General features: G+C 45.5%; 1 protein-coding gene across 2 annotated transcripts; it reads right to left on the minus strand.

The window, feature by feature from the left end:
• Nucleotides 1-7947: 7947 nt before the first annotated feature.
• On the minus strand, nt 7948-13432 carry LOC148790742 (uncharacterized). 2 transcript variants are annotated; one of them, XM_088890030.1, is made up of 3 exons: nt 12926-13432; nt 8851-9251; nt 7948-8779 (listed from the first exon to the last, which is right to left on the minus strand). In XM_088890030.1, exons 2-3 carry the CDS (start codon nt 9244-9246, stop codon nt 8252-8254), a joined length of 924 nt encoding a protein of 307 aa, XP_088746156.1. In that variant the 5' UTR covers nt 9247-9251; nt 12926-13432; the 3' UTR covers nt 7948-8251. The 2 variants fall into 2 exon arrangements, with proteins under 2 accessions (XP_088746156.1, XP_088746157.1); XM_088890031.1 differs by lacking the exon at nt 12926-13432 and adding an exon at nt 9324-10285.
• Between the last annotated feature and the right edge of the window lie 9270 nt (nt 13433-22702).

Below are 22702 nucleotides of genomic sequence, written 5' to 3' on the forward strand. Positions count from 1 at the left end.
ATTTATATTGTGGGAAAGTGTATCTCATTGGTTGTTTAATCTAATCAAGATAAGCAATGATTACTGTTTTATATTTTTAGAACAAAAGAAAATAAGAAAAAATACAAAAAATGGAGAAAATAGATAAATAGCTTCTTTCAAAAGAGAGTTATGCTGACATGGTAGGACCAGTTTTGATACATACATATATATATATATATATATATATATATATATATATATATATATATATCTGTTTATGCTGTGTTTGGTTTGAAGGAAAAAGTAGGAAAAGGAAAGGAAAGGTAGGGAAACCTTTACAAACCTTGTATAAGTTTCCCTACTTTTTCCTTCAAACCAAACATAGCCTATAGAAAATAAATAAACACAAAATTGAAGGAAAGTTTTTAAATCAACAAATGGGTTTTCACCAAAGTTTGGGGGGGGGGGGATTGGTCAAAGCCTTTTTAGTATAATGTCTTTTTGGCATCATAGATTTTCCCTTTAAAATTTTCACAAAATTCCTTAAAAACTTTTCCTCAAGCTTTTGATTTTATTTTGTTTTCTATCAAGTCAAACACAATCTTATGGAAAAAAATGAGAGGCAACTCCCAATTTTCTATAATTAGCAATCACATAGTACTCACTTTATGGAAAATGATTCATTTTTAAAGCCATTTTATGTGCAATCACACAGTAAATTAGCAATCTTCAAGAAATTATTCTCTCTTTCATTTTGGGTGCAAACAGAATTGTTGTTGTTAAGATTTGCAACAAGAGAGAAGGTTGAAAGACGTAGGACTTTGGCAAGTTGCAAGCATAGAAAATATCAAAGACCCTGGAATTGTTCCCTAAGGCTCAATTTGGAAGGAGTACGAATACATGTAGAGTGCAAATACATACAAAATAATACAAAACATAAGGTTTTGTGCTCTACATATTTGCATTTGTACTCCTTCTAATTTGAAAAGAATACAAATATAAATATGTAAAATACAAATCTATACTACTTATAAAAGATTCTCCTATTGCGGTTAGACCTGTTCATGGGTTGGGTGGCCCAACGGGCTGACCCGGTCCCCGAACAGGCTTGAACATGTTTATAGGCCCGCGGGCTTAAACTCAGGCCAAAAAGTCCATCCCACAATAAATCTGAGCCGGGCTCGGGTTTTGTCAAAATAGCCCGACCCAAGCCTGGCCTGGCCCGACCTAAAATTAGACTTAAAATGAATTATGTGATTATGTCCATTTGAATAAATTTTTTGATTTAAGAATGTAAAATTGTGTTTTAAAACTAATGAAGGGAAATTTGGCCCGACCTCGCGATCGCCCGACATGTGGCAAAGGCAAGCAGCTCGGGACAGTAGAGCACCCAAAGCGAACATCGGAAGCAAGTCCAAACTCACTACCGAGCCCGAACTCCAGACCGCTGTACTTAGTCCGAGCTCCTTGTTAAGAGCGAACTCCCTGTTAAAGGTCCGAGCTCCCTAAAACCCGAGCTCCCTAAATCCGAGCTCCCTACTAGGAGCCCGAGCTCCCTAATAAGAGCGAGCTCCCTCCTGAGAACCCGAGCTCCCTGCGAGGAGCACGAACCGTACTGGGCCCCAAGCCTCACAAAGCTGACCCGAGCTGACCCGTGGCAGCTCGGAACACTCCAAACCGAACTCAAGGCACCTCGCTCACCACTCCAACACTTCACTTCCAAAGCACCAGGCCAGCCAGACGTACCCGATACCAAGGACGTCTTTATCCAAGGGCGGCGTACCTGACTGATTTGGGATCTGACGCCTGACAGCCGCATTTCAAACGGCTTCCTGCCACCGCCACCTGCAACCGTCGTCACTAGCCGCAGAGACGGCTCCGACAAAAGGAACAGTGGCGGTTCTGTCCGACCAGAGGAAATGACACCCGAACTGGCAGGAGTTCAGAAGTAATTCTGCCCGACCTGATGGAGGCCTGGGAGTGAGTGCGCGAGGTGGTTATAAAAGGCTTCTACCCCCCCAGGGATGAGGTATGCTAACTTTCGTGCTATCTGGTTATTCTTGCCTTTGAAGGATTCTAACTTGAGCTTCGGAGCTCTTACGCCGGGTTCTCCCCGGAGCTTCTCTTCTCCTCCCATTTCAGGTCCCTGTTACTCATTTGAGAGGCAAGATCATCAACAGCTAAGACCGGCTAGATTGTGCATCATCAATTGGCGCCGTCTGTGGGAAATACACTTCAAAAAGCCTCCCTCCAAAACTTTCATACCCTTTCCTTCTTCTCTGAAAAACTCATTACTTATGGCCTCATCCAGCAACGCCGGACACGGCACAGAGACACACACCACCGGGGAACAGCTCCAAGTCCCCGTAGTGTGTGTTGGGCAGTTCACCATCCCCCTCACGGTGGATGGAATCCCCAACCTGACTACGCCACAAGCAGTGGCACCTGTAAGCCTGCCCTCCGCAAACATCTCCTTACCTCTTCCCATCGAGACTACCTTCACTGAACCGACCGCCGTCCCCCTGGCAGCTAGCCAAAATCGGTTGGACGACTTAATGCAATGCATGCGGGCAATGCAAGCCCAGATGCAGCAGTTCCAGCAACACCAGCTTCACCAACACCAAGTGTTGCACAACCTCTCCCAATACCACTATCAGCAGCAGTTTCCCCAACTGACACCGAACCAACCACTACTTCCACCTCGCCACCCTGCCCCGAAGCCAGTAAAGGCCTCTCCGCAGGATGGGCGCCTTCACCAAGGAAAGGCCTCCAGGCCCCAGAATCCCCCAAACAGCCAGGCCTCGTCCCCAGGCCGGAGAGAAAGAAAAGTCATCCCCGCCTCGCGGCTCGCAGGCGGATCAGGAACCTCGCCCGCGAGGTCAGCACCTCGGGTCTCAAAACCGGAGTCCCCACTGGTGGGAAACCGATTCGGCACACTGGCAGCAGCGGACTACCAGAACTCCGAGCCCATCGAGCTCGGCAACACAGAGGCCAGCAGCGCCAGCACAAGGCCCACTCAGCAGCGAAGACGCCGTCGAAGTCGACGAACCGCCACCCGCGTCTTATCCGAGCTCAGAGGCAAAGGCGAGACGAGCTCGGACGAGGTAAGAATCGCCCCGATTCTCTCAGTTCCTTCCCCCCTCGCCTCAGAACTCCTGGCAGTCCCCTTGCCTAGAGATTTCAAGCTCCCGCCCCTAGATAAGTACGACGGATCCTTCGACCCCAATGACCACGTGGACGCTTTCCAGTCCCAAATGCACCTTGCCAGGGCCAGCGAATCATGCATGTGCGTGGCCTTCACCACCACCCTCAAGGGGGTAGCCCGCACTTGGTACAGGAACCTAGCCTCCGGATCGATAAAGTGTTGGGCTCAGTTCGTGCAGGTCTTCACTGCACACTTTGTTACCAGCAAACGGTGCCCCAGAGCAGAGGAAAGCATCTTCGGAGTAGTCCAAAGGGAAGGAGAACCCATACGAGGCTACATCAAACGATTCAACGAGGCATGCTTACAGATACCTCGGTTAGACCCCGCGGTACAGCTCGCCGCAGCAAAAAGAGGGGTGACGCACAAGGAATTCAAGTGGCACATGGTAGCTAACCAGCCCGCGACCGTGGCCGAGTTCCTCAAGCTCGCGGACAAGTTCATGAGGACGGAGGAGGAAATCAACCAAAGAACTGAGGGCGGAAACGAGAAAGAAAGAGGGACGGCGAGCCCTCTAGCTCGGTCGACCAGAAAAACCCGGCCCGGGACCCGAAACCGAACCAGTCATTCCGAGCTCCCCTGCCAGCTCGGACGGATTACACACCACTAAACACAAGGCGGACCGAGATCCTAATGACGATCAAGGACGCCCCCTTCGTGAAATGGCCACCTCGCCTAAAGGGAAATCCGAACGAAAGAAACAAGAATTTGTATTGTAGTTTCCATAGGGACCACGGTCACAGTACCGAGCTATGTAATAACCTCCGAGACGAGATAGAGGGGCTCATCCGTCGCGGATACTTAAGAAACTTTGTACAACACAACAATAATAGCAATAAAGCGGATCAGCCGAGCGAACACTTAAAAGACGCCCCGGAGACTAGCAGCAGGCCTGCCGAACCGATGCAGCGACAGCCTCCGACAGAAAGGCCAGTTCGGGGAACCATCCATGTAATTGTGGGAGGTTCAGTGGTGGCGGGGTGCACATCAGCGGCAGCTCGGACCTCAGTTCACGAAGCGGTCCTCGAGGAGCGGAACCCCCCGAAGAGGCCGAAGAGCGAGGAGCCGATCCTCTTCAAAGAAGACGACGCGCGGGGAGTTCGCTACCCTCACGACGACGCACTCATCATTAAACTCAGGATCAGCGACTTCGAAGTTAGGTGCGTGCTCGTAGATTCAGGCAGCTCGGCAGACCTCCTATTCAAGTCGGCATTTGATCGGCTACAGCTGCCAAGGAGCGAACTAAAACCTGCAAGCACTCCCCTGGTGGGCTTCAGCGGGGAGGAAGTCAGGCCCCTTGGAAAGATAACGGAGCCCGTGGAAGTCGGCACGTGGCCTTGTGCGGTCAGACTCAACCACGATTTTCTGGTGGTCGCGACCCCCTCCCCATACAACGCCATAATAGGACGGCCAATCACGCATATCCTGCGGGCGGTGGTCTCTACCTATTATTTGGCAATGAAATTCCCTATGGACTTCGGTGTGGGGGTAGTACGGGGCGACCAGCTCGAGTCCCGCAAGTGCTACGTCGCCGCCCTAAAGGGCAAGTCCAAGCCGGCCGGCGACCTCGACCTGGAGCGGCCTACGGAGCAAGGCGAAGAACGAGCCTCGCCGACAGAAGAGACAGTCGCGATCCCGACCTCACCTACGGACCCATCTCGCGCACTCCAGATTGGTGCTTCTGTCAAGAAACCCCTACGAACCGAACTTGTAAGTTTTTTACTCCAAAATTTAGATATTTTTGCATGGTCCGCGGCCGATATGCCCGGTATTGACCCTAGTCTTATAACTCACAAACTTAACACTGACCCTTTAGTCAGACCCGTTAGACAGAAGAAACGGAACTTAGCCCCGGAGCGCTGGAAAGCGGTCAACGAGGAAGTCGAAAAGCTCCTCGCGCCAGACTTCATAAGGGAAGTCCATTACCCGAGCTAGGTGGCCAACCCTGTGCTGGTGAAAAAGGCGAACGGCAAGTGGCGCATGTGCGTCGACTACACCGACCTGAACCGAGCTTGCCCGAAAGACTGCTTCCCCCTTCCTTGGATCGACTGCCTAGTGGACGCGACCTCGGGACACGAATTGCTAAGTTTCTTGGATGCCTACTCAGGCTACAACCAAATCCGGATGGACCAGTCCGACGAGGAAAAAACCAGCTTCATAACCGAATTCGGTATATACTGTTACAAGGTCATGCCCTTCGGGTTAAAAAACGCCGGGGCGACCTTCCAAAGACTTGTAAATAGGCTGTTTCGGCCCCTGATCGGCACAAAGATAGAGTGCTATGTAGACGACATGGTCGTCAAAACACAGTTTTCGCGAGAATTAATACAAGACTTAGATTCTGTCTTCCAAATCCTGCGTCAGTATAACATGAAATTAAACCCCAACAAATGTGTCTTTGGCATCACCTCGGGCAAGTTCCTGGGCTACGTTGTCAATCGACGTGGCATCGAGGCCAACCCAGACAAAATACAAGCCATCCTAGATATGAGACCACCTCGGAAAATAAAAGAAGTCCAAAGGCTAAACGGCCGCATAGCCGCCCTAAGCCGCTTCATGTCCAAATCGGCAGACCGCTGCCTACCCTTCTTCAAAGCAATCAAAGGCAAAGGGTTCGAATGGACCCAAGACTGTCAGCTCGCGTTTGACGAGCTAAAAGGCTACCTCGCCAAAGTGCCAACCTTAGCTCGGCCCGAGGAAGGCGAAGTCTTAGAGCTATACCTCTCGGCCAGCGACGAGGTGGTCAATTCGGTACTAGTAAAGGAGGCAGACCGGGTCCCACGACCCATATATTATGTTAGTAAAATCTTGTAGGGAGCAGAGACAAGGTACCCGCAGATAGAAAAGCTAGCGTATGCCCTGGTGGTAGCAGCACGGAAACTCCGCCCGTACTTCCAGGCCCACACCGTCATCGTCCTGACCGACAAACCTCTGAGGCAAGTTTTACTCAAACCCGAGGTTTCCGGCCGGCTGACGAAGTGGTCCATCGAGCTCAGCGAGTACGATCTCCAGTACAAGCCAAGAACTGGCATCAAGGCCCAAGCCTTGGCAAATTTTATCGCAGAGTGCACATTCAACCCCGAAGCCCCTGAGCCGGTCGAGCCCAAGGTCCCCAATTCGGGCGAACTCGGAGCTCTCAAGCCAAACGAGTCCGAGCCCCGTGAAGTAGCAGCCAGCGTGGCTTCCCTCCTGGTTAGACCAAGCACGAACTGGGATGAGGAGCCCTGGATCCTTCACGTAGATGGCTCCTCGAACCAACAAGGCAACGGGGCTGAAATAGTGCTACGCGGCCCAGGCGGAACAAAACTGGAATACGCACTACGCTTTGAGTTCGCGGCATCCAACAACGAGGCGGAGTACGAGGCACTGATAGCCGGGCTAAACCTAGCGCGCAAGGTCGGGGCAAAGAACATGGTTATCTGTAGTGATTCCCAGCTCGTGGTCAACCAAGTTACAGGCGAGTACGAAGCACGCGAACTCACTATGGTTGCGTACTTAGCAAAAGTAAAGGAAGCTCTGCTCAACTTCCAATCACACTTCATCAAGCAAATCCCGAGGTCAGAGAATGCTGAGGCCGACGCCCTGTCCCGACTGGCTAGCACGAGCCACAACGCCAGGAGAACCGTGTACGTAGAAGACTTGCCTCGGCCCAGCATTCTCGGTGGGGCAAGAGAGGTCGCTCCCGTCACCGAAGCGGAGTAGAGCTGGATCGACCCACTCGCGAGCTTCTTGTTGGACGGAACCCTCCCTGCGGACCGCAACACAGCCAAGAGGGTGCAGCGCCAGGCAGCCAAATACGTCATGATAGACGAACGGTTGTACCGACGATCCTACACGCTCCCCTATCTGCGATGCTTGCGCCCAGCCGAAGCCGAGCTGGTACTCCGCGACATCCACGAAGGCTTGTGTGGCGGACACCTGGGGGGCAGAGCCCTCGCCCAAAAGGCACTTTGACAAGGATACTACTGGTCAACGATGAAGACAGAGGCAATCGAGCTCGTCAGAAAATGCAGCAAGTGTCAGAAGCATGCCAGCATCCACCACCAGCCCACTGCCGACCTCAAATACCTCACCAGTCCATGGCCCTTCGCCCAATGGGGCATCGACCTCCTGGGGCCATTCCCACCAGCGACAGGCGGGAGAAAATTCCTAGTGGTGGCAGTAGATTATTTCACAAAGTGGATAGAAGCCGAACCCCTGGCAATAGTTACGGCCCGAAACTTACAAAACTTCTTTTGAAAGAACATCGTATGTCGCTTCGGGCTACCTCGGGTACTGATCTCCGACAATGGCAAATAGTTCGAAGACATCAAGTTCCAAGAATGGTGCCGAAGTATGGGAATTAGTCAGAACTTCACATCGGTCGCACACCCGCAGGCAAATGGCCAAACAGAAGTAATGAACAGAGTCATCCTCCGCGGACTAAAAGCGCGATTGGACCGAGCCAAAGGTTTGTGGGCAGACGAACTACCAAGTGTTTTATGGGCACTCCGAACCACGGAAAAGACCGCCACGGGTGAGACCCCCTTTAACCTCACCTATGGCACCGAAGCAGTGATCCCGGCGGAAATCGAAGTGCCTACGTTACGACTAGAAGCGTACGACGAACGGACAAACGAGGGCGAGCTGCGCACCAACCTCGACCTACTGGACGAAGTGAGAGACCTCGCGCACATCCGAACTGCGACTTACCAACAAAAGGTAGCTCGGTACTACAATGCGCGAGTAAAAAAGAGGAACTTCCGCGTCGGTGACCTGGTTCTCCGTAAGGTCATGGTGCCTGAACCCAGCGTAGGGAAACTTGGACTGAACTGGGAAGGACCCTACAGAGTAATGAAAACACTCGGTGGGGGAGCGTACGAGCTCGGAACCCTAGAAGGGAAACAAGTACCCCGAGCATGGAACGTTGTCAACTTGAGAAGGTACTATCTGTAGGCCACCAAAGCAAGTACGCCGAATTCATTTCATAAAACGAACTGAGGGACCGAAATGGTCAGTTCGGCAAAAAATATAGCTCGAAGACACCGGTACATGAACAAAAAGACATTTCATTTCAAAACAGATGTGTACATTTCATTTCATTTCATTTCACAAGCCCGGGGCTACTTCATCGTTATCAGAAGCCTCTCCGACAACGCCCGAAGGACCTGCCTCCCCCTCGGAGTCTGGTTCGGCATCCGCGGCATTAGCCATCTCCGGAGTGATGCGCGAAGTGGATATGGCGCTGGTATCGAGGTCGGGGTACGTATTCCGGATCATCCACCGACTTAGCTTGAAACCCCTCTTGTAGGAGTCTACCATCAGGTCATCGAAATCCGGCGAAGCAATGTAATCGCTGACAGCCTTCTTCGCGTCTTCGATGCCTTGAGAGAAGATCTGAGTCCTCTCCCTGATATCCTCCTGAAGATATTCGACCTGGTGCTCCAGGTCCAGCTTCATTTCCGCCATGCGCTGCACCACCACCCCCATGGCCTCGGCATCCCTCTGAGACCTCGCCTGCCTAGACCGCGCACGGCGAGCAGCAGCATCAGCAGTACGAGCATTCTCCTCGGCAGCTCGCGCCTGCCGCGAGCATTTCTCCACCTGGTTCGCCAAGGCGTGAATGGAGGAGTTCACCTATCAAAGGAAAACGAGGTCAGAGAAACGAATGAAAAAATAGAAGTCGAGCTCTAAAGAAGATCACTTACCACCATGGCATGAGTAACGGCACGGCAAGCCACTTGGTGCAGAGGGAGCTCAATCCATGCCACAACTTCCTCAGGAAACATCGCCTCCAGACTCCGTTGAAGAGCATGCACAGGCGACAGCACGCTCCTGAAGTCCCCCGGGGCCTCCAAGCCTGACGGCCCAGCTCGCATATGAGCGGACTCGGAATAGGCGGGAGCCCCCGTGTGTGTGGTTTCGGCATAAGGAGCCCCCGCCAGCCCCTGCATAGGAGGAACCATCTCGGGCTCCTCTGCCGGACAATCCGGCACCTCGGGCTCCACAGCTCGGGATGGCTCAGCGCGAGCTCGCTTGGCCACCCGCTTTCTCCTCTTCATCCCCTCGAACAAGTGCGCACCTCGGGACCCTCGAGAATCCATTGTACCTACAAAAAGGAGTTCGGCATCAGTAAGACGTAAGCGAAGAGCAAGACAAGATCACTAGGGAAAGAACCTACCCGAACTCAGGCCCGCAGCAATAAGCTTGGCCTCCGTCAGATACTATTGACAATCTAGCCCAAGCCGCACCCATTGCCGGAGGCCCTTCGCCTTCTCCTCATCAAGTGTGATGCCGGAATCAGGAGCGGCCACCCCCCAACCGGTCTGAAACGGCCACTCCATCGCACTTCGCACCCCGAAATAGTCCCACTTCCACGCTGGGATCTTATTGGGGAGTCCGTGTAAGAGCTTGAAGCCCGGGCGAGGGGACAGGTAGTATGCCCGCCTATGCCCAGGAAGGGGACCCACTTGCTTTTTCAACATTAAGATAGAAGAAAAAATCTCCAGATCCAGAGGGAAGTTCTCGTCGCAAAATAAAGAGATCGTTCCCACTAAGTTCCTAATAGAGTTCGGGTGAAGCTGGCCAACCGTCACACCGAAGTGGTTTAGGACCTCGACAAGAAGAGGGTGGAAGGGCAGTCGCAACCCCGCGGTGAGCTGTTCCCGGAAAATCACCATCTCATCAGGACCGTGTTCCCAAGGAAAGCTCCCCGTAGGGATAAAATAACCGTACTCACTGGGCAAATTATAGTAGTCTACGAGGGTTTGAAGTTCCTCAAGCGTCATAGTCGAAGGGCCGAACTGATCTACAACCCGGCCACGGCGGGAGGTGGATGCCGACCTACCCGAAGCACCTCGGGTGGTAGGCCCGACCCCTTCCTCAGGACCTACATCGGGCTCACTTAAACTACCGTGGGACGCAAACTGGTTCATAGAACCCACATCAGACCCGCTTGAACAGTCTGAACCCTCCAAACCAGACATCGTGGAACGGAACGGGATTCCAAAGAACACTCACCCGGGAAGAAGACTGAAGCAGACCGCGAGAACTCGAACAAGCAAGAAGCCCTGGGACGCGAGCTAAAAAGCCTGGATGCGAGCTGAAACTTAAGGCGCGAGCTCAAGATATACAACAATAGCAAGGACGCCCCCCCCCCCCCCCCCCCCCCCGCGCACTATTTATATCCACAGCGTACGGAAAGCGACGGCCTAGATCGAAGCCAATCCAACGGCCCACAGCCGCGCTAAGCCGCACGTCTTCCAAGACCAATCAGCGCACGTCTTTGAGAGACTGACGGAACGTCGCGCACGTCTTGTCAGAGGACAGGTGTTGGCACGCGTCTTCCCGAAACTGACGGGGTAACGGCGCACGTCCCCTCGCAATAAAAGCGTCTGCAACGCAACTCCCGAACAACTGCCGTCACGACTTCCGAATGCGCGCCCTTTTTTTGAAAATCAAATTAGAGCAAGCGCGCTCAGCACGGACCAAAACCCTCCCACTACCTTGCAAACTCCCCGCGCCAAGACGGAACCGTTGTCACAGGGAGTGGGGGGCAATTGATGAAGGGAAATTTGGCCCGACCTCGCGATCGCCCGACACGTGGCAAAGGCAAGCAGCTCGGGACAGTAGAGCATCCAAAGCGAACATCGGAAGCAAGTACAAACTCACTACCGAGCCCGAACTCCAGACCGCTGTACTTAGTCCGAGCTCCTTGTTAAGAGCGAACTCCCTGTTAAAGGTCCGAGCTCCCTAAATCCGAGCTCCCTACTAGGAGCCCGAGCTCCCTGATAAGAGCGAGCTCCCTCCTGAGAACCCGAGCTCCCTGCGAGGAGCACGAACTGTACTGGGCCCCAAGCCTCACAAAGCTGACCCGAGCTGACCCGTGGCAGCTCGGAACACTCCAAACCGAACTCAAGGCACCTCGCTCGCCACTCCAACACTTCACTTCCAAAGCACCAGGCCAGCCAGACGTACCCGATACCAAGGACGTCTTTATCCAAGGGCGGCGTACCTGACTGATTTTGGATCTGACGCCTGACAGCCGCATTTCAAACGGCTTCCTGCCACCGCCACCTGCAACCGTCGTCACTAGCCGCAGAGACGGCTCCGACAAAAGGAACAGTGGCGGTTCTGTCTGATCAGAGGAAATGACACCCGAACTAGCAGGAGTTCAGAAGTAATTCTGCCCGACCTAACGAAGGCCTTGGAGTGAGTGCGCGAGGTGGTTATAAAAGGCTTCTACCCCCCTAGGGATGAGGTATGCTAACTTTCGCGCTATCTGGTTATTCTTGCCTTTGAAGGATTCTAACTTGAGCTTCGGAGCCCTTACGCCGGGTTCTCCCCGGAGCTTCTCTTCTCCTCCCGTTTCAGGTCCCTGTTACTCATTTCAGAGGCATGATCATCAACAGCTAAGACCGGCCAGATTGTGCATCATCAAAAACGTAAAAGAAAGGGAAAAAAACCATCTTGTAGGCCCATTGTTCATTTAAATAGGAAAAAAAACCGTATGAATTTTTAATTGTAATTTGAATAGGGAAAATTGTAATTCTTTTTATTAGGTTAGGCTTCGGACTCGGGCTTGGGCTTCAGGCTTTTTATCAGGGTCGGGCTCAGGCCCAAATTATAGGCCCATTGGTCGGTCTGGGCTCGGGCTCAGGCCTAACGTATTTCCATTAATGATGAATAAAAGTTCGGCCCAAGCCCGGCCCGGCCCATGAACAGGTATAATTGCGGTACATCGATTTTTTTTAGGAGTGTGGAGTGCTTGACACCCGATCTTTTGCGGTTTCCCCGCTGTGTTTTCTTCTTTAATCTGTATTTCTTTAATCGGGTTGTTCTTCCCTTCTTTGTTTTTTCTGTTGTGAAAGCTTTTGGTGAAGTAAAGTAAATCGATGGTGGGGTTTCTACCAAGGTGGGAGTTATGTAAGCTCGACCTTTTCGCACGAGTTCTCACCAATAAACCTTTGAACATTGTTGGGGTTGTGGAGCGCATTAAAAGTTTGTGGAAAGCCCCAAAAGGTTACGAGGTGGAGTCCATAGGCGGGGACGTCTTCTAGAGTAGTTTTAATAGAGAAATTGACCTCGAAGACTTCCTAGACAGAGGCCCTTGGCTTATTAGGGACTATCCTCTTCTTCTTCTTCAAAAATGGTCACCTGGTGTGAATGTTGGGAAGATCCTACTGTTCACTTCATGTTCGATTAGACGGAGTCTCCACCCATCAGAATGAATAACTGGGAATGGTGGGCCTCCTGGATTTGTATTTCAAAAATAAATTTGAATTTTATAGTGACTCCATACCATTCAACATGGACAAGGTACACAAATCTAGGTAAGTTAAGAGAGAGAGAGCGAAGGGGTTAGACATCCCTCTGGTTAGTGGGAATGCCAAATCCTTTTCTTAAATCAATATCTGATTTGGAGACTCGGACCCTCCAGTAGCTCGACAAGATGCTCCCTTCGTAGAGATTTGAGCAAAAGGGTGAGTGATTGCTCCCTCACCCCTTTTCTATCAGAGCCACCACCTTCAGACTCAGCTGAATGGTTTAAGAAAAAGGAAGAACACACTCTCAGAATCTAGAGGATTCACAAGCTCTCGTGTTCGGATTTGAATACAAGACCCCAAAAAGAAAGAAACAAAATTATGCCAATAGAGAACAACCACAAGTAATAAAATGTAGTGGAATAAAAAGATGAATAGACGAAATGATACTGGAGCTGCATTTGAAATATTGAATCGCATTTGAGTAGAAGCTTGCAAACATGAGGTAATCGATCTTTACCTCTTGTGACCTTTGCAAGAATGGACAATGCTACGAGATATCTTTAGGGTTTAATCTCCCTGGAGGGTGGTTTTGGGGCAAAGAAACGTTGGTTCAACTTTGAAGAAGCGGCTGATGATGCCCAAGACACTAATGGCGGGATGTGTTTGATGAAGGACAGAGTAGAAGAAGCTTCGCATGCTGAAAAATCCAAACCCTCAGTTCAGTTCTTCAGAACACCTCCTCCTCTGTATGAACTAGCTTTAGCTTCCTCTTTCGTGCTTTTCTTCTCTTCTAATCTCTCTCGTCTCTCTCTCTCTCTCTCTCAAACCATCTATTCAGTTCGGACGAGCTCTCCCTTCTCTCCAAAAGTCCTCTCTCTTCTCTTTTTCTTTTTCTCTCAAATCATTCCTCTGGACTGAGAAGCTCTTTACCAGTTCATTGAACTCTCCTCTCTATTCAAGGGCCCTCTCTTGCTACTCTCTCTCTCTCTCTCTCTCACCCTACCCAGACAACTCCTCTCCCTTCGAGCCCCTGCTCCTTGGGATGGGTGCCTCCTATTTATAATAGGAGGGAAGGGATTTCCAAAGAAACTTAAAAGTGAATGGGGGGTTTGGGGTAACTTGGCAATTAGGGTTTGAAAGAACTCATTTAGAGTGGTATTTGGGTAATTTGGGAAGGAGGGTATTTTGGGAATTTGGGTTGGGGGGGTAAATTGGTAATTTGGGATAAAAGGGCAATCGGGTAACTTTGAGGCAATTTTGGTGATTTGGGGTTTAAAGGGATAGATTAAGAAAGATAGTTGGGTAATTTTGGTGAATAAGGGTATTTTGGTAATTTTGGTTAAAAGGGCATTTTTAGATGGAGTATTTTGGGAGATTTGAAGAAATGGGTAAATTAGGAATTATGTCAAGGGTATTTTGGTAAATAGTCTAAGGGGCTATTTTGGGAATTTGGAAGGAGTGATTTGGGAATTTGGTGATGGGTATTTTGGTAATTTGGAAGGAGGATAATTTTGGCAAATTGGTCAAAGGTATTTTGGAAATTTGGTCTAGAGGGTACCTTAGCAATTTGGAGGAAGGGTAATTTTGGTAATTTGGTCAATGGTATATTTTGGAAATTTGAAGGGTAATTTTGGTAATTTAGAAGAAGGGTTATTTTGGATAATTTGGGTAAATAGGCATTTTGGTAATTTGGCATGATAGGGCATTTTAGGAATTTGATGAGGGGTAATTTTGTAATTTTGGGAAAGTTTGGTCACACCTGGTCCAAGGGTGGTCAAATCGGGATTCTAGATGGATGGTTGAGATTTTGGGTCAAAACAAAGGGTTGAGGTGGGTTTGATCACTGAGAAGAGCTTTGTGTGTGTAGACCAATAAGATTAACTGAAATGGAATCTTTCTAGATGTATGGGTAAACGTGGGTATTTTTTATTGAAATTTGGTAGGGTGAGGCTTTTGGACATTTTGAGTTGATTGATGAGGTCACTTTGAGCCAAATGAGTCCAAATCAGGCAAATCTGAAAAGGGCTTGATTCGATCAACTTGGAGCCTTGAAACGAAATATGTATGTGATCGAGGGACAAATGGGGGTATTTTGGGCTGATATTTTACAGGTAGGTGTTTGGGGCGTGACTAGAATCCAATGATATGGTTTGATCGGTTTAGATGTGTTAAGATCATGGAAGTTTGGCTTCCAAGTGTTTAGGCTAATGGGAGACGTCAGAACGAAATCTTTGCTTGATGAGAGGGTAAATGGAGAAATCTTGAGTTGAAATTTTACGAATAGGTATTTCAGGATGTCATAAGTCTAATGTTGGTGTATGGTTTGAGGATTGAGGTGTGATTGTTGTTGATCGGGGGTTATCGGATTGGTATCATGCAAATTTAACGATGGATTTGAGGGATTTTGAGTTGAAATTCAGGTTTCTTGGGTTTTTAGATGTTTCAGAAAGATCGAAAGGGTCCGATCGGGAATTTGGGGTAATTGGGGGTTCAAGTGGCAGATCGAGCAAAATTCCAGTGTTGGCACCTAGTATAGATTGGTTATTGAAACTTGGGATATTTAAGTAAGAATTCTCAATCTGGTGATAGAACGAAGGTCAACCGCAAATGTTATTTCTCTCAGTAGCCAAGTGGGTATCGTGTTGGATCCTAGTGATGATGATTTGAAGAAAGGAAAAATAGTTCGATGGGAGAAACATTTCAGAATCAAGGTAAGAATCTCTATCTTCAAACCACTAGTAAAAGAAGTGAAAAATGAGAAGGCAGATGGATGCTTTGACTGACTTCCAGTTGAGTATGAGAAGTTATCTATTTTTATTTCAAGCACGGACTCATAGGACACAATGAAGGAAATTGCCAGTCCAAGTCGAAGGGCGACATGTTGAATGAGATTATTGATAGACTAGCATTGTAGTCGATGAATGTTGGAGGGGGCCGATTGGGCTTTAGTCCCTGGATGAGAGTAGAAAAAAAAATGAGATCAAATTCCCAACGCCGATTATCATCCAAAAGGAAGTGAGTCTAAACTGCCTAAAAACAAACCCCTACAGCCAAAGACTTTTAGAGCTGTTCTGTAAAGAATGTAACTATAAATCCGATAGAAGAGAGAGAACCACCCCCGAGCACCCCAAAAAGTCAGATCAGGGAGAGGAAATGTCAAGTTGAGTTCTATGTTGTAGAGTACAGTTCACCTGCAAAAATGATCTACAACAAGTTGTTGGTCAGAAAGGTGGTATATTGGACCTTTCTCCGGCCAAACAGAATCCTCAAAGTTCACTCCATGCTGAGGACCAAGTAGTGTGGTAGGCGGCGAGACTAAAAACTTGCAACCAAAGCATTTCCATTTCGGTGAATGTAGGCTCTGCAATAGAAAAGAAAAATTCTTTCGGTCATGTTTCAAGTAACATAGCTCTACTCTCTAATGTCCGAAACTAGCTAGGCTTTGACATGGCTGAAGACTTTGACTCTAGAGATAGACCTAGCCCAATTTCAAAAAAAGCGGATGAGGCAGACACTAGTGTGATAGGTGGCCTACAGGTTGAACTGGTGGGAGTAGTGAGAAAAAGGAACTGGGCTAAGACTTTTCAACAAATCCAAGATTTGGTTGAATCCAGCTGTAAGAAGCCAAAACAACTGCAAGAATGGGACCTTGAAGAGGAGTTAGCGAATATGGATAAGGAGAGTGAGAAATTTGGGAGAGGTTTGTCTTGAAGTCTTAGACCCGAAAGATCGACAAGCCTTTGAATAAATGAATTTAGAAGACCCTAGTTGCAAGAAGCCAAAACTATCGCAAGAATGGGACCCTGAAGAGGAGCTAACGAATATGGATGAGGAAAGTTTGAGGAATTTGGGAGAAGTTTGTCTTGATGGCTTGGATCTAGAAGATTGACAAGCTTTTGAAGAAATGTATTTAGAAGACCAATTGACTAAAGAAAGACTAACATATGGTGATGGTGAGTTTCATTGTATAGAGAATAACACAGAAATGAATCAGGTATTTCTAAGTCCTTTGTTTAATTGCTTTTATTGGTAATGCAAACACAAACCACGCTTTTTGCACTTGTGAGACTGGTGTCCCTCTAAGTTTGAACCCTTGAAAGCCTTCTGCAACAAATTTGAAAGGCTTACATTCTCTGTACCATTGAAGGGGCATGATGAAAGTGACTATAAAACTCCAAAACAAGAGTAATAGATTTAGGAAAGTTCTTTTATCTCACTGTAAAAATTTTGCTTGGGTCAGCTCAAACTTGCACTATAGAAGGATGAGGCTGTTTAAAAAGACATTGAGAGTTTTCATACTAAACCATGGGGGTAGTAATTTACTTTTTAACCGTAGGCTTGGATTGAGGGCTAAATGTTGTTGTTTGTCAAAAGGTTGTTCCTTATCGCAACTAAATAAGTAGGTTCAGGAGGCTGTCCCAAAACAACCCCAAGGTTGCCAATGTTAATATTTAGTTGGAACTATCAAGGGATCAGCTTTAAAAGAAAAATTGCTTTTGTTGAAGCCAAACATAGTTTTTTTGATGGAGACAAAATGTTCACTCCTTGATTGTAAAAATAAATTGAGGTGTTTCAGGTCTTGGGGTTGTTGGAGTGTTGACTCTAGGGGTTTTGCCGGGGGGGGGGGGGGGGGGGGGGTTGGCCTTGTTTTGGGATCCAAATATTAAAATCTGTATTCTAAAAACTAGTGACACATTTATTCATACTAGAATTATTGATGAAGGGAAAGGAGATTGGCTATGTAGCTTCACCTATGGGGAATCTTCTAAATAAAAAAAGAAAGATTTCTTTGTGGAATTGAAGGATTTGTGAGAATGGTTCATAGCCCATCGCTGTATATTGGGGATTTCTATTTAATTGTGAACAAGAAAGATAAGGAAGGGGGCAAACCAGTTAGCTTTGGGAAGTTAGGTACAAATGTTGAAATCCTAAATGATTGTGAGCTAGAGGACCTAGGTTTCCATGTGCCCAGCTTTACTTGGAACAATACAAGAGATGATTGAGAAAATGCAAGGAAAGATTGGATTTAGCTCTCTACAGTTCAAACTAGAGATGCACTTTTGATGAGACAAGTTTAATCCATCACATTTCAAATGGCTCAGACCATCTTTCAATAACCCTTGATACCTGTCCAATAAGAGAAAAGCTATGGAGGCCGTTTAGGTTTGAGGACATGTGGTCCACCCAAGAGGGATTTGAAAACCACATTAGTCAAGTCTGGGGAGAAGATTTCAAAGGTGATTAGTAATCCAACTTTAGAAGGAAATGTAGAAAAGCTCAGTGGTTTACTGAAGAAATGGAACAATGAGGTATTTTGGAAAGTTCAAGAAAAAAGTTCAATGCCTAAAAGAGAATATTAAAAAGGAGTTATCCAAAGGAAGCAGTGATTTCAATCGGACAAAGTTGGTTGATCTTGAATACCAACTAGACAAGGAGTTGAAAAGGAAAGAAGACCTATGGACCCAAAAAAGCCGCCAAAATTGGTTCCACTTAGGCGACAAGAATACAAAATTCTTCCGCTTAGCAACAATCAAGAGAAGGGCTAGAAATAGAATAGTGAAAGTAAAAAATCAGGAGGGTGATTGGGTGGAGGGGCAAAATGAACGTTTCATCGATTCTAATGGAATTCTTCCAGCAATTCTTTCAATCTTCATCTCCTAGTAATATTGGGGTTGTAACTAATATGATAAATCACTGTATTTCTAAATATACTAATATGAAGTTGGAAAGGGAGGTAGAATATTCTGAAATTTCTTAAGTGCTCTTTCAGATGGCACCTAGGAAGGCCTCGGGTTTTGATGGCTATCCAAATTCTTTTTTCCAAAATCACTAGAGTATGGTGGGAGGTAGTGTCAAAGAGGTTGTTAAGAGTTTCTTTAGGTTTGGGAGTATATCAAGATAGTTAAATGAAACTTTCATACCCCCTGACCCCAAAGTGTAAAAGTCTAGAGGATCCATCTCAATTCAGACCAATAAGCCTCTGCAATACCATTTACAAAGTGATAGCAAAAATTCTTGCTAACCGTTTGAAGCCCATCCTGGCTGAGTCCATAAGCTCAAACCAAAGTGCTTTCCTTCCTGGTAGATTGATAATTGATAACATCCTCATAGCTTATGAGGTTTTTCACTTCCTAAACAAAACCAAGATGAAAATGGATATATGGCTATCAAAATGGAGATAAGTAAAGCGTATGACATGGTAGAATGGGATCATCTAAGGTCTGCTCTCACCAAAATGGGATTTGAGTCCAAATTCGTGGGATGGATCATGGAATGAGTAACCTAAGTGACTTATAGGGTTCTAGTAAATGGAAGCTCAAGTGGGGTTATTGTGCCTGCAAGATGTTTAAGACAAGGGGACCCACTCTCTCCTACCTCTTTCTCATTTGCTCTGATGTTCTCTCTTCTATGCTCAAAAGGTTAAATTCAGAAAGAATGGTTACGAGCATTAAAATGAGAAATGATTGTCCAATTCTCACCCATTTGTTCTTTGTAGATGATTCTATCATGTTTGCAAAGGCTAATTTGCAAAAAGGGAAACATCTCTTGGAAGCAATTCAGGATTATGGAAGGGTTTCAGGTTAATGGGTGAATTTCTTGAAGTCTGAAATTTATTTTATCAAGAACCTTCACCATAGGCTTCAGAAAATCATTGCCAAAATTCTCAAATTCAGAAGAGTTGGCACACCTTCGGTCTATCTTGGTCTCCCCTTTGAATTAGGAAAGTTAAAATCAAAGACCTTTTCCTTCATTAAAGAGAGAGTTCAAAACAAAACCAAGGCATGGAGTGAGTCCTTTCTGTCTTTTGGAGGAAAAGAAGTCCTAATTAAATCTGTGGAAAGATGGTTTATCAATTCTATTTTCTATGTTAGTTTCATCCCTTTTATGAGGAAAGATGGTTTCAAAACATTCTACATCTTGAGACTCTAAGATAGTGTTAGGCTCTACAATATTGCCTTCAGATTTTAACATAGGCTATACTATTTTGTGCATATTAGGGGTGAGCATTCAATTTAAAACTGAACCAAAAAACCGGAATTTTAATAGTTGATTTATCATATGTGTAAACCAACCTAAAACTGAACTTTGTAAAAATTGACCAAACAAAACTGATTTTTTTTTCAGTTATTTTGGTTAAAAACCAAATTAGAATTTCACACCCAACTAGAAGAAGTAGAAGAAGAAGAAGGTTGCAGGTTGCAATCTCTGTCATCTTGTTGTAGTCGTTGCATTGCTGTTGGTCTCTCACTCTCTTCCAAGTTTGAATTTCTGGGTTTGAAAGGTGAGAGTGAAATCATGAGAAGAGACGTTGGTTGGGAAGAATGCAATCTCAGTCTCTGGCTTTCTCTGCACTCTACAAGGACGTTGATGAGAAGAAGACGAATAGACCTCAGAGGCTAGACAGGTAGACGTGCTCACTATGGAAGGACTGAAAAGGTTTTTTTTTTTACTTTTTTTAGTTTTCCCTCTTTAGTTAAACTTCTCAAGTCTGACGTTTAAGTTTCCTATTCAGCTTTACAATTTATACTTTCCACCAAGTATTTAATTACATGCAACCAAACTACAAGAGATAAGATAGGACCAAAATTATTTCGTGGCCCATGCATCGAGGCATCAAGCTAAAAAGTAGAAACTACCAATAATATTAAAAAATATAACTTTAAAAAACAAACCAATTTTTTCGGTTAACCGATTTATGAACCATGACAACTGAAATTGAAACCGAAATATACTTAAATCGATTTTCACAACCGAAATTGAACTGAAAACTTATTAAACCGAACCAATTGAACCGAAATTGAAATTCCGATTTGGTTTTTCAGTTTTAACTGAAGTATGCTCGCCCCTAGTGCATATCCAATAAATGTACAATCTATAGTTCTTGGTCTGACTTTCCACTTTTTAGGTTCAGGGATTCCAACTTTTGCTAAGCACCTACACACTTTCAGGAATTTTAATTTTGGTGTGTAACCCTTTTAAAGTTCATAGGGTGTTAGTCTTGTTTTCTTTTGTGGAATTCTATTTTGCATATAGCACGTAGTTATTATGGCTTCTCCCCACATATTTTGAGGTAGACTAGAACTTATAAGTAGACAATTCATCATTTATTTTAAAGCCATATTTTTCCCTTTTGCAACTCCATTTGATTCAAGAGAATAGGGAGCGGTGGTTTCATGTATCATTCCTATATTTTCACAAAATTTTTGAGGGATAATGAATCATATTCTCCTCCCTTATAAATTCTGACTCTTTTAATTTTCTTGCCTAACTGTAATTCAACTTCATTTTTGTATTTGTAAAACATTTCTTCTACTTCATCTTTACTTCTAAGTACTTTAATAATCTAGAGAAATCATTAATATAGATTATGTAATACGATTTTCCTCCTCTACTAGACATAGTGACTTTCATCTCTCCTAAGTTATTATGTATCAATCCAAGTAAGTCGTTTTCTCTTTGTATTGGTTTATGACTTATCTTAGTAAATTTTGATTCTATGCATATTTGGCAGTTGTCAAGGTTGTTTTCTGAAAAATCAGAAATTAATCATATTTTCTTCATCTTCTTTAAGTGTGGAACACTAACATGTTCTAATCTACCATGCCAAATATCAACAAAGTCAATAATATAAATAGAAGTAGAAGCATTTTCATTCATGATTTCAAGTACATTTAGAACAAATAGGCCATTACTGTAATAACCCTTCTCGACAAAGGCATCGTTTTTGTTGAGTATAAGTTTATCGGACTCAAATGAGAGTTTTATTCCAACTTTATTGAGTAGGGAGCTTGAAATCGTGTTTCTACAAATGTTGGGAATATGAAAGACATTAGAAAGGGATAGAATTTTCCTAGAAGTCAGTTTTAAGAGAACATTTCCTTTGCCAATAATGGGAGCATGCCTACAATTGCCCAAGAACACCTACTCACCTTCCCCAATGGGAGTGTAGGACTGAAAACAACTTCTGTTACTGTAATGTCTTGTAACTGTTGTTGTAATGTCTTGTAACTGTTGTATCTAAAATCCATTTCTTAGAATCCACTACCATATTAACCTTAGAAACAACTATTGCAACAATGACATTTGATTCAGTCAAATTAACTGAACTTTTGTTATTGTTGCCATTACTCGATTTCTTCTAATTGAATTTGCATTGTGGTGCCCAATGTCCTTGCTCCCTATGTGACATGTACCTTTCTTCTTGAAGTTGGGGTTGAAGCAGAATGCCAAGCACTATCATCTGTTACAATTGAGTTGATGTGATTATCTTTCTTGCTACAAGATGTTGGCATTTCTCTTCCTCAACTTTCAACTATCGTTTGTAACAATATAAATGCCTTTTACATGATAGTCAATCCGGTTTTTCATGCTCAAACAAAATATATTGAGCTTGATTATTACTTTGCGAGGGAAAAAAAGTTGGAATGGGATTTGTAGTTACCAAGTATGTTAACTTAGAAGAACAACTTAGTGATATTTTTACAAAACCTTTGTCCGAAAACATGTTTCCATTATTAAGACAAAAATGGGTGTTTATTCTAGTTCCCACATCATCTTGAGGGGGAGTGTAAAATCTCAAGAAGAGAGCGTACAAGGGGGAGATCCAATTACTACACACGCTACATCAACCATACAACTAATAGAAAGAAATGCCTCTCTTGATCCTTGAGATCCTTGTTTTCTATTTCTTTATTAGTTTCCTAATTTTTTTAGTTCCCAAATTCTTTCTATTCTCTTTTTATTAGTTTCCTGAAGTTGTAAAAAAGAAAATGTTGTAATTTTCTCTCTTCTATAAATAAAGAAGTTTTCTTCCTTGACTCCTCTCATGTTGAGAGGAAGAGCTTCATACGGCTCTTGAGTTTTCGTAGAATCAAAATCCAATTCTCATTTCTAGTGGAATGGCATCTCCCATTTGAGCCCCCATGGGAATGAGAATCCCATTTGAGATGATTGGGGAAGGCCTCTTATCTTTATTGGCGCCCCCTCCACCTGATTTTTTCACTGTTTTGGGCTTGAGATTTTTTTGGATAGATTACAAAGACTTTTATTAATATTTATTAATAGATATTAATAAATAAATATACAAAAGGAGGGGTAAAAACTCATAACCCTCCCAAGAAAACAATTCAGATTACAATATTGCCTAGAAAAATTTAACTCTTCCCACCCCTTGTTTGGCCAATGAATATGCCAAGGAATTGGCACACCTCTTAGTCCATTGAAACTTGACTTCCATATTTTGTATGAGATATCTAACTTTCTTCTTCTCATTTAGAAACTTCCACAAACTAGA

This window comes from Nelumbo nucifera, chromosome 6, assembly GCF_055504915.1.
Source record: "Nelumbo nucifera cultivar China Antique chromosome 6, China Antique-T2T, whole genome shotgun sequence".
NCBI lineage: Eukaryota > Viridiplantae > Streptophyta > Magnoliopsida > Proteales > Nelumbonaceae > Nelumbo > Nelumbo nucifera.

Excerpts from the sequence above, each read along its gene's own strand:
- LOC148790742 (XM_088890030.1), bottom strand. The coding sequence starts at position 9,246 with ATGGATTCTCGAGGGTCCCGAGGTGCGCACTTGTTCGAGGGGATGAAG. Across the intron at positions 8,780-8,850 it reads CCGTTACTCATGCCATGGTG|GTGAACTCCTCCATTCACGC; the intron begins GTAAGTGATCTT and ends TTCCTTTGATAG.